Below are 12,904 nucleotides of genomic sequence, written 5' to 3'. Positions count from 1 at the left end.
TATCTTCTAAATGCAAATTTTGCCACTGTTTTGGAGCACACTAGCATATAGATATCCTAATAATTAACAATACTGATATTAACATCTAAAAAACTTAAATTTTATGAGACCTTTAAGACAGTTCTGTGATGTAATAATAATACAATAATAACTCTGTACCACAGTGATGATGGACGTTGGTTATGGCATTTTAGAATGATCATTTTAGATTGACCAGAGTTGAAAAAAAAAAACACAGACTTGCTGAAAATCTGTGGATTTGGCAACACTGCTGTCCATCGCACCCATTTTTATCATGACATGATCTCTTATAGCAAAATCACATGAATTTTTTAATGCGCATACTGGAATTTGTGCAGTAAAAGTGTTTCCAGCATAGTTTATGCGCATTTTTACACATCGCGTAAACAGTTTATCCTACTCTGTTATGTGCATGTGGTTTTTTATGCATATTTTAAAAATGTATGCACATCTTGGTGTTACCATAAGGCATTTATTATGCCATAATCCAAAATGCGCATAAAAATAGGTGAATGGAAACATAGCTAGTGACATCCATAGTACTGTACACTCTCAGAAAGGTACTAGGAGCTGTCACTGGGGCAGTACCTTTTCAAAAGATACATATTTCTACCTCAAGGTAAATATTAGTACCCAAATGCACCTAAAATGTACCTTTGAGGTACCAATATGGACCCTTCATAGACAACTATGTACCTTTTTTGGGGGTGAACTATCCCTTTAAGGTATGGGTTGATTAGTATGCACTGCGAGTGGAGTTACACTGAAATGTCATGGTTTGTGTGTTGCTCCTGGTCAATATGTATGCTGAATGTGCAAAACAACACCACTGGACACCTTCAAGGGATATAGATTACCTCATAATTGGGGTTATTTTCATATTTGGGTCATTCTGATGCTCAGTTTTGAGTTTAGCAGATCATCTATAGCACGAAAATGTGCCTAAATGAGATGAGTTGCTGCTGTTTGATTGGCTCATTAGATATTTGCATTAATGAGCAGTTGAACAGTTAATAAAGAGGTGTGTCTGTTCTGGTATTTGTGGTTTACAAAGACACATATTTGTATAGTGACATTTGTTAGGTATTACACTGTTAAGGTGATTTATGAGAACATGCCTTGTGTATGATCAAAATCATACTTTAACTTAACTTACATTTTTTTAATTTGATGTAATCTCAACTGAAAATTCAAGAGAGGGTGGAACATAGTGTAGCTCCTCCCCTTTTGAAAAACAGCCAATAGTGATTTGTTTTTCTGACAGCTCTGCCAATGAGAGTGATTGAGCTGAAGCGCATCAAATGAAAAGCAAATGAGATGCGTCTTGAAGGGGATGGGGCATGTCAGATACTACAGAGTATTTAATAGGTCAAGATTTGATGAAAAACTGAAGTATGACCTGACGTGAATAAAAGCGTTGATCCATTTAGGCGGAAGTGACTATAAGCTACAAGCTTTACATGGTTATATCAGTTTTATCATTTCTAAATGTGAATTTTGGCACTGTTTTGAAGCACACCAGCTTATAGATATCCTTAAGACTAACAGACCGTCTACCTTTTCTTATTTAAATTTCACGGGATCTTTAATGACATTCAAATAGGGTTTATAATATGTAGGTTTTACAGTATAAAGTATATTATGTCCATGGAAGTCCTCACAAACCACATATACAAGTGTGTGCATCTATATATGAATATTAGACCATTTCCATGCTATGAATGAATTTTGTTTCATTGTTATCTCTGCACTTAGCCATGCTCTACAAAAACATCTACATTTCTCACAGAAATTATTTCAACATAGGCTCATTCTGAAAACGTATCCTTATATACATTTCTGGAGAACGCGAAATATGTAGCCAGAAGTATGTATGGCTGCATTGTATGGGGCGGTAGAACATCATTTCCTTTTCTCACTTACCAGCTGACCACTTACCTTTTGTGTGGACGGCTTTTCCGCTGTTACCAGTTTGTCCGGTAGCTCGCCATCTACGTTGGCGGACTTGAGACACAGAGCAGAGTTGACTGCGATGATAGGGTTCTAGTCCGGTGAAGAACGGTTCCAGAGAGCAGGTAAAACAAAAGCTAAAAAAAAACTAAATAAACAAGTAAATAACAGGGTGAGAATGTGGTAAAATCTGAAAATGTGGTAAAAGTCAGGCGAGGGCTTTCCCTTCCTGGATTGCTTTTTAAAACTGTCGTTTGGTTTTAGGGAAGTGGGTGGGCGGGTCAAGCGGTGTTTTTTAAAATAGGCTATTGGTCAATCTGTCAGTTGACAGCAGCCTCTGGTGGATTTATGCGAGAACAGCAGGTAGGACTGGCACTCGCGAGTGAAATTTGAGATCTGAAAAAGCATACACAGCGGCCTCTGGTGGTGTCGCGAAAACAAAAACTGCAAAAAACATAGCTCCTGGGATGTATTTGGCGCTCTCCAGAAATGTATATAGGGGTACATAATCAAAATGAGCCTGGGTTTAATTATTTTGTATTTATTACCTTAAATTTTATAGTCTACTACTATGAACATGCTTTTCTAGCTTCTCTTTGTCTTTTGCTGTAGTTCTAAGGAGGTGGAGGTGCCCTCCTGCAATGGAGATATCGCATTTCTGGAGGTTCGGGTCCAGCAGTCGGTTGTGGAATTCATCCTCAATCACACCGAGCAGATCTTCAACCTGGAGTTTCAGCCCTCAAAGGACAGAGACGGTACAGCTAGCATTCCATAAGCTATGAGTAGGCCCACTTGAAATCTGCAGGTGCAGAAATCCCAAAAATTTTTAGCCCATCATTGAATCTATTTATTTAGTTGTGTAAATGTGTGTAAATTTATATTTATGTAGTTTTTAGATTAATTTCAGTAATATTATTGATTAATATGCAAATGTATATCTGATTTATTTACAATGTACAGTTTGTAAAGTAATATCTTCTGTCCTTTAATAGATACATTATACGAGAGACTTGTTTTGTTTACCAAAAACAGATCTAATTGGATTTGCATTGTAAACATTAAATATAATTTAAAAAGGTATTATTTATTATTTATTATATTATGTTTTAGTTACGATACGCCTAAAATCATTCCACATAAATCTGCAAAAAAAAATTCTGTTCATAGCAAGAGCTAGACAGAATCTGCGGATGTTTTTTGTTGTTATTAATAATAATAATAACGTTTAACTTATATTTAAGGTTCATAATGCTAATCTAATTCGATCTTTTAATAAAATCTGGAATGAAATTAGTCTTTTGTTTAATAGATCTACTAAAAGAGAGAAAATATTACTATACTAACATAATTGTAAATAAATTAAAGAAACATTTGGATATTATTGCATAACATTATTAATAAATAATACAAAAACTGAATAAAAATATATACACATTTCCATAGGTAAACATCAAGGTTGTATTAGTTAGTGTTAACTAATGCATTAGTTAACAGGAATTAATAGTGATTAACAGCTGTTTTTGAGCAGAATTTTGTAAAAAGAAAAAATATCTGTGAATGTATGTGTGATGACTTTCAGCGTAGGAGCTAAAAACCTAATACATAAAATAAGGTTTACAATCAAAAAACAACCACTTGTTTAATAAAAAAAGCCACAGCATGTCTCTAGTATATTACACATCCACAGCCAACAGACAGATAATAATAATAGCCGGCATCTAGCTCTCTGCAACTCCCACATGGGCGCCCACTGAAGCTAAACAGGGCTGTGCCGGTCAGTACCTGGATGCGAGACCACATGGGAAAGCTAGGTTGCTGCCGGAAGTGGTGTTAGTGAGGCCAGAAGGGGGCGCCCAACCTGCAGTCTGTGTAGGTCCTAGCGCCCCGGAACATCAATGGGGACTCTATACTGGTCAGTGAGTGCCATCTTTCTGATGAGACGTTAAACTGAGGTCCTGACTCTCTGTGGTCCATTATAAATACCAGGATGCCCTTCTGGCCAAATTTGCCCACTGATCTCTGTTTATCATGGCCTTACTGTCCTTATTAAATACTTAAAAATCAAGGCATCATATTTTATGTTGGTCAAATAAGCATAATCTAGAGGCTTTTGCCTTTCATATAAACCACTTCTGATACCAAATGATCAACTAGAAGTCAAGTTATTATTTGTTCCTAAAACTTGGATAGACGACAAGACTTTTGTCAGGGAGTGTACACTGAAATTAATCATTCGTTACAATGTACTTACTGTGTTTTTACTTTGTACTTATGATTGATTAAATACTGGCATGTAATTACATCAGTAATTTCATTTGTATTTGCACTGTTGACCATCCATTACACCTTAACACACCTTTATACCTACACACACACCACCAAACCTGTCCCTAACCTTACCCGTATCGCACCGCAAGTATTCTGCAATACATTATGAACACAGTAAGTACATAGTATTTATTTTTTGAATCCATGTACTTAGTAGTTAAGGCCAGCTAATATAAAGTGGGACCGAATTTAATATAAAACTGAATAAATATACATTTACAGACATTTACATATCGAAATAAACAGATTGAATCTGCGGGCGTAGATTTCTCGCTGGTCTAGCTATGAGTAACTGAAGCAATAAAGATGCCAGATTTTTGTTAGCATAGTCACTAAAGAAACATATTCAAAAGTAATGTTTGAATGAGAGGAGAAGCAGCATTGAGAGGAGATTTTATTTGAAATGTACGCCATCTGGGTATATTCTGTATCCGCGCTGTATGAATTAAAACAGGATATACAGTAATTGGAAATTGCAGCTCATTTAGGTAATTAGCATACATTTGGTTTGAGTGCAGCCTATGCTCAGCGGAAAGCCATCCACAGTCTTCCACAGCTTGTGATAATTTGATCAGGGGACATGTGTTTGTTTTACCACAGCCTATTTAAGCTGCTCCATTATGCCCTGAATTTATACTCACTCACTGAAGAAATCTGCTTATGAGTGCGCTGATTAGAAATAAAGTATGTAATATTAGTGCGAATGCAATTACATTCTTGAGAACGCAACACGGCTACACAATCATTTTCCTTAAAGGGATAGTTCACCCAAAATTACAATTCTGCCATTATTTACTCATACACCTCTGGTTCCAAAGCATTTTTTTCTTTTATTGTTCTGTTGAACACAAAAGAAGGTATTTTGAAGAATGTTGGAAATCGGTAACCATTGACTTTTACAGAATCAGTTTTTCCTACTATGGATGTCAGTGGTCACAGTTTTTCAACATTTAGTGCTCAACAGAACAAAATTAGATTTGAAACAATTAAAGGTAAATATTTTATTTTTATTTTATTATTATTATTATTATTATTATTATTATTATTATTATTATTATTATAGTTTTTATTATTATTATCATTATTATTATTTATTTTTATAGCTATTATTATTATTATTATTATTATTATTATTATTATTATTATTATAGTTTTTATTATTATTATAGTTTTTATTATTATTATTATTATTATTATTATTATTATTATAGTTTTTATTATAATTATTATAATTATTATTATTATTTTGTATAGCTATTATTATTCATATTTTTATTTTTATCATTATTATTATTACTATTATTACTATTATTATTATTATTATAGTTTTTATTTTTATTATTATTATAGTTTTTTATTATTATTATAGTTATTATTATTATTATTATTATTATTATTATAGTTTTATTACTATTAGGATTATTATTATTATTATTATTACTATTATTATTATTATTATAGTTTTTATTTTTATTATTATTATTATAGTTTTTTATTATTATTATTATAGTTTTTATTATTATTATTATTATTATTATTATAGTTTTATTAGTATAGTTTTTATTATTATTATTATTATTATTATTATTATTATTATTATTATTTTATTTTTATAGCTATTATTATTATTATTATTATTATTATTTTGTATAGCTATTATTATTATTATTATTATTATTATTATTATAGTTTCATTATTATAGTTTTTATTATTATTATTATTATTATTATTATTTTATTTTTATAGCTATTATTATTATTATTATTATTATTATAGTTTTTATTTTTATTATTATTATTATTATTATACTTTTTTATTATTATTATTATAGTTTTATTATTATTATTATTATAGTTTTATTATTATAGTTTTTATTATTATCATTATTATAGTTTTATTATTATTATTATAGTTTTTATTATTATTATAGTTATTATTATTATTATAGTTTTATTATTATTATTATAGTTTTTATTATTATTATAGTTATTATTATTATTATTCTAGTTTTTATTATTATTATAGTTATTATTATTATTATTATTTAAATTTTAATTCTTGGGTGAATTATCATTTGAAATTAAAAGCGTTAATTATGTTTTAAATTTAATAATATGTTGTAAATTGGTTTGCATGTGCTATTCGTGACGATGATTTTATCGTGTGATGATAAAGTCAGGAAATGGGGTTAGATTTGGAGTGGGGTGTAAACACAATAGCATGAGATCTGTAGCCAAAAATGTAACAGCAAAACAATAGGCATGTTGCATACAAAAAAGCAAACCGCTAATGGCTGCACGCATGCAATTGTGTGTTATTGTTGAAGTGCGATGGTGGATTATTGACTGCATATTGTCTCTTGCCAGTGTGTTTTGAAAATGTTGAATTTGGATGGAAATGTTTTGATACTGTATGATAAAAACCAACACAGGCTCAATGGAAATACACACCTCAGTCTATATTATTGTAAAACCACGAAAACATATATCAACAAACAGTATGTCTGCCTGCAGTTTTTAGGTAAAATGAATGCTATGATGCAGTGTAATGCCATCGTTTCTTTTCACACTGTTGATATTTACAAGGGACATATTATCAACGTATAAAGGATCATATTTACAGTTATTGCACAAAACCAAATAAATACCACAGGACAACTTAATGGTATCTATGATTTGTAATTGAAAACATTTGCCTGACTTCTCTAGCTCCATATGGACAACTTTTCTGGCTTGGTCAGTTTGCTCAGTATCTCACCTTGTACGGTGTTGTATTTGTGCTGCAAAGAGCTCTGGTTCGAGTGCAGTTAAGCATGGTTGCACAAAAGTTAAAATCAATGTAAAATCAAGGTAAATCTATGTGTTTGCAGTGTACTTTTCTCTTACGTTTGCCTGTAAAACACTATTGGACGGGTTTAGCGAATGGTTTAGCTCGGTGGTTCACTGTATAACTAGCCCTGCAGTTTTCATGGACGTTTACAAGAACAATGTGTTTTTGAAACATATAACAAAATGTACCCCAAGTAACGTATTTCAGATTTGCACAAATGTAAACAGCGCCCACTAGTGGTTTTGTCTTCTGAAACATGCAACGAAAACTACCTGGAGGATTGTAGTTTACATTTCACAAACATATAGGCTGAGGCATATATTTTCAATGCGCATGGTTGATGAAAACAGAATTATTATCATTTAATGATACTATTAAAAACTATTTTATTGAGCTAGACATTGAACCCAGGGACAACCTGATGTCTTTACACAAGATTGAGCTCTTTTTAGTGTTTACTGCTCATTATATGCTAATTCTTCAGACTGTTTTTATGGTTTTGTAGGCCAAAACAAATTCGTCTCTCTAGCCAATGTATTTTGAAAATGTTAAGTAGATACTGTATGATGGAAACCAACACAGGCTCAATGGAAATGCAAATCTCCGTATGGACAACATTTCTGGCATGGTCAGTTTGCTCAGTAGCTCACCTTGTACGGTGTTGTATTTATGCTGCAGAGTGCTCAGGTTTGAGTGCAGTGAAGCATGGTTGCTAAAAAGAGATAAAATCAGAGTAAAATCAAGGTTAAACTATGTGTTTGCAGTGTACTTTTCTCTTAGGTTTGCTTTTGAAACACTATAGTTGGATTTAGCGAAGGGTTTAGCTCGGTGGTTCACAAGCCCTGCATTTCAAGGACGTACACAAGAATGATGTGTGTTTGAAACATATAACAAAACATACCCAAAGTAACATATGTTAGATTTCCACAAGTGTAAACAGTGCCCTCTAGTGGATTTGTCATCTGAAACGTGCTACAAAACATACCCAGAGGATCGTAGTTTACATTTAACCAACATATAGGCTGAGGCATATATTTTTAGTGTGCATGGTTGATGAAAACAGAATTATTATCATTAAATGATACTATTAAAAACTATTTTATTGAGCTAGACATTGAACTCAGAGACAACCTAATGTCTTTACACAAGATTGGGCTCTTTTTAGTGTTTACTGCTCATTATATGCTAATACTTCAGACTGCTTTTATGGTTTTGTAGGCCATAACAAATTCGTCTCTCTAGCCAATGTGTTTTGAAAATGTTGAGTAGATACTGTATGATGGAAACCAACACAGGCTCAATGGAAATGCATACCTCAGCAAATCTCCATATGGACAACATTTCTGGCATGGTCAGTTTGCTCAGTAGCTCACCTTGTACGGTGTTGTATTTATGCTGCAGAGTGCTCAGGTTTGAGTGCAGTGAAGCATAGTTGCTAAAAAGAGATAAAATCAGAGTAAAATCAAGGTTAAACTATGTGTTTGCAGTGTACTTTACTATTAGGTTTGCTTTTGAAACACTATTGTTGGATTTAGCGAAGGGTTTAGCTCGGTGGTTCACAAGCCCGGCATTTCATGAACATATACAAGAGCGATGTGTGTTTGAAGCGTATAACAAAACATACCCAAAGTAACATATGTTAATTTCCACAAGTGTAAACAGTGCCCTCTAGTGGATTTGTCATCTGAAACGTGCAACGAAACATACCCAGAGGATCGTAGTTTACATTTCACCAACATATAGGCTGAGGCATGTATTTTCAGTGCGCATGGTTGATGAAAACAGATTATTATCATTAAATGTCACTATTAAAAACTATTTTATTGATCCAGACATCAAACCCGGAGAGAACCTGATGCGTTTACACAGGCTTTGAGCTCTTTTTAGTGCAAAGTGTTTACTGCTCATGATATGCTAATACTTCAATTTATGGTTTTGTAGGCCCTAGCGTGGCCTGTGGGGAGAAGTACGCCACCTTGCCTGCCAGCACACAGTGTGGGCCCATGAAGCTTATGAGTCTGGAAGAAGCCCAGGCTCGATCTCTCAGTCCAAACCATCCAGTAATGAGAGAAAGACAAAGAGAAAACAGCCTTCCAGACACCAGCACTGCTGCAATGTATCACACAGTAATAGATCTCTCCGACAGCAGGTACAGTATAATATACAGTAGGGCTGCACAATATATCGTTTCAGCATTGATAGCGCAATGTGCACATCAGCAATAGACACATCACTGGATCTGCAATGTCAAGTATGGTTATTGTAGATTAATGCCAAAGTTTAACTGTTCACTATTAACTATTATTTCTGTTAAACATATCTCACGAATTCAGGCACAATTAACAATAGCATTTGTGGCTTCAACAAAAACCCATTAAATTTTTACAGTAAAGGCTGCCAAGTGTTATTTTACATTAGATTTATTTTTAAATATTTGTGTCCAACCAATTAAAACTCTTTTTTTTCCTCAATTGTATGTTTTTTACACCTAGAAATCTGGTTGAAAGCTGATTTTAATAATTTATCCACATGCACTCCACTATAAACACTCTGAAATAGTGAATTCTTCACAAAAAGAGTTATTCAATCCATCTGGTGTAATATATTTAATATCCCAATGTATATCACTGAATAAAAAAGAATATTGCAATGTAAATTTTTCCAATATTGTGCAGCCCTAATACAGTCAAGTCAAGTGAAAAACTTAGGACACCCTATTGATTTTAATGGACATAATAATAATAATAATAATAATAATAATAATAATAATAATAATAATAAACACTACACTCAAAAAATGATTTTGTTGCTTGTTTAAACTACTTATGTAAAATAAACTGTATCAACACAATTCTTTAGTGTATTTTTGAACAACTTATTTGTTTATGTTCAATTCACTTCATGTCGTGACGTCAGGTGACCAAATTTCCATGTCTAGCCAGCATCTAAGGACAATTCTATTTTGATGTCCAATAACGACGTCAAATGACGTTGACATTCTGAGACTGCAGCTCTGCACAAGACGTTTGGCCAGCGGAGAAAATTAAAATGGTCGTGCCCAACTGAGCCTGGTTTCTCTCAAGGTTTTTTTTCTTCACTTCCGCTTTTAGTGAAGTTTTTTTTTTCCCTCTCCGCTGTCGCCACTGGCTTGCATGGTTCGGGATCTGTAGATCTTGGATTTGCTCTTCAGTGTTTGGACTCTCAGTAGTGATTATTAAACCACACTGAACAAAATCCAAATCAAATCCAAAAGTAATAAACAAAGTTATATTAAAAAATATATACATTTCCAAATTTTTGCACCTGTCAAATATCAGATAGTTTTTTAAATCCCCGGATATCATGGAAATTTAAACTTTACTAACTTTAGGGGTGTACTAACTTTTTCACATGACTGTACGCTATATTTTACATTTCTTCATTACTCATTTTTCCCTTGCATTCTGAGACATTAATTAACCTTCTCCTGACGCAGAAGAAAGTTCTCAGGAAAATCAAAGAAGTGGAAGTCCATTTTCAGTCTTGGGCGATCTGTCATCGACTCTAAAGGGAAACTGAGTCGCAATGGGAGTGTGTTTATGAGAGCCCAAAATTCCTCAGGTAAGAAAGAAAGAAAAGACGAGTTTCAGTCATTAATCAAAATGCCAACAGAACAGGCCACCTACAGTACATCAGGCAGCAGAGCAACAATAAATAGGTTTCTCGTATAGAATGGTGCAGAAATAAACCCCAGTAAACTTCACTTTTTGTTCAAAGCTGATTTTTATATTGGTCAAAGCAAAAAAAAAAACTCTTATATATATTATATATATATATATATATATATATATATATATATATATATATATATATATATATATATATATATATATATATATATATATATATATATATATATATATATATATATATATAAAGAAATATATAAAGAAATATATAAAGAAATATACATTAAGAACAAGATTACTGTTTTTCTTGATTGCTTTGACCTAGTTAAAGAAACTAGGATCCACTCCATTTTCCAGAGCTGAAGACAGGTCTTGCAAATGTGTAAACCCTTTCTCATTGGATTGACTCATTTTCCCCGACATTTTTCAAAACAGTTAACATGGATGTCATTCAAGCAGTCCAAACCCCATTGTTTTAGCTATGGTAACCAAACAGAAACCATCTATTCCTACCTATTAGAAACTATCAAGATTAGTAAGAAATCTTTAAAGCACCGGTTTGACACTCCTTCACACAAATCTTCAGTCTGCAAACCTTATAAAAAAGGTGGCAGGTCTATGTTGATCTTTGCCAGCATGGATGGAGGAGGTCAATAGTGGCTATGTCTTATACTCCTTATAGATTTTCCTTTATTTTAGTTTACATGTGTTTCTGCAATATTTGCAGTATTTAATTGGGTTCTTTTTTTATTTTATTTGTTTTAAACAGTATTTCAGTTTTCAGCTGCAGTTTGTAAAAATGTCATGGATTCAATAACATTTTTAATCAAAGCATTTCTTATTCTGGATACAATTCTTTGCAAAAAGGAAAATTTGACACAGCCTACATTGAAAGACAACAAACAGCACTGGCAATAGGCTACAATGTCAAGCAATGGTGCACTGATTCAGTTCTGTATTTTGTTGTCCGTTGTGTAATGCTTGATTGAAAGAGCTCATATACTTGTTTGCAGTTTGTGTTGTTTGAAGGCAAAATTTCCCTTTGTTGCATGTTTTAAATGATTTGGCACAGTTAAGAGTCTTTCGCAAGCAAAATATGTCATTTTGACCATGAGTGCCGCTGTTTAGGCCTGTGTGTTAACTGTTTTGACAATGTGAAGTTTCATCGAAGCAATCAAAAATAGTAGTAAATAGTAAAATAGTAGAATAGTAAATAGTAAAAATGTAAATATTTGTCTCCTTGTTTCTCTTCAACAGAAAAGACCGCTATCCGGCCATCCAAAAGCATGGACTCTCTCTGTTCCTTTCAAGCACCAGGTGGGGCTAGATCTCCACATACTTCATTTAAAGTCACGGTGTTGTTGTTTCTCTTAAAAAGAGTTTTAAAAGATTTGCACTGTAAATAATTGTAAATGTACAGTTGAAGGCCAAATTATTTGCCCTCCTGTGAAATATCAAATCTTTTAAAATTATTTCCCAGGTGATGTTTAACAGAGTAACTAAACCTTCACAGTATTTCCTATTACTGTTTATATTTGTCTAGTGAAAGTCTCATTTCTTTTTGTTTGGCTTGACTAAAATCAATTTTTACATAAAAGGAATATTATATATAGATAGATATATACACTCTCAGAAATAAAGGTACAAGAGCTGTCACTGGGGCAGTACCTTTTTCGAAAGGTACATATTTGTCCCTGAAGTGTCCATAATGGTACCTCAGAGGTACTTTTAAGGTACATTTGGGTACTAATATACACCTTTTAGGTACCACTGTGGACTATTTGGGTACAAATATGTATATTTTAAAAAGGTACTGCCCCAGTGACAGCTCTTGTACCTTTATTTCTGAGAGTGTACAGTTGAAGTCAGAGTTATTAGCCCCCCTTTGAAATTTTTCTCCTTTATTAAATATTTCCCAAATTATGTTTAACAGAGCAAGGACATTTTCACAGTATGTCTGATAATATTTTTTCTTCTGGAGAAAGTCTTATTTGTTTTATTTTGGCTACAATAAAAGCAGTTTTTAATTTATGTAATAAATAATAATAATAATTTTCAGGTCAAAATTATTAGCCCCTTTAAGTAAATTTTTTTTCGATCGTCTACA

General features: G+C 32.6%; 1 protein-coding gene across 2 annotated transcripts in view; it reads left to right on the top strand.

Moving 5' to 3' along the window:
* Nucleotides 1-12,904, top strand: part of arhgap31 (Rho GTPase activating protein 31) — a 52,214-nt gene that overhangs the window by 27,416 nt on the left and 11,894 nt on the right. Inside the window, exons 6-9 of one of the 2 annotated variants that reach the window (XM_056458793.1) lie at nucleotides 2,584-2,726; nucleotides 9,071-9,278; nucleotides 10,608-10,729; nucleotides 12,055-12,114. In XM_056458793.1, the coding sequence (XP_056314768.1) occupies nucleotides 2,584-2,726; nucleotides 9,071-9,278; nucleotides 10,608-10,729; nucleotides 12,055-12,114 (533 nt within the window). Of the gene's footprint in view, nucleotides 1-2,583; nucleotides 2,727-9,070; nucleotides 9,279-10,604; nucleotides 10,730-12,054; nucleotides 12,115-12,904 lie in introns of both variants that reach the window. The other variant, XM_056458792.1, reaches the window with a different exon arrangement.

The sequence above is a fragment of the Danio aesculapii genome, chromosome 5 (genome assembly GCF_903798145.1).
Source record: "Danio aesculapii chromosome 5, fDanAes4.1, whole genome shotgun sequence".
Taxonomy (NCBI): domain Eukaryota; kingdom Metazoa; phylum Chordata; class Actinopteri; order Cypriniformes; family Danionidae; genus Danio; species Danio aesculapii.
The sequence above is the reverse complement of the archived record's forward strand: the minus strand, read 5'-3'. Positions and strand labels throughout refer to the sequence as shown.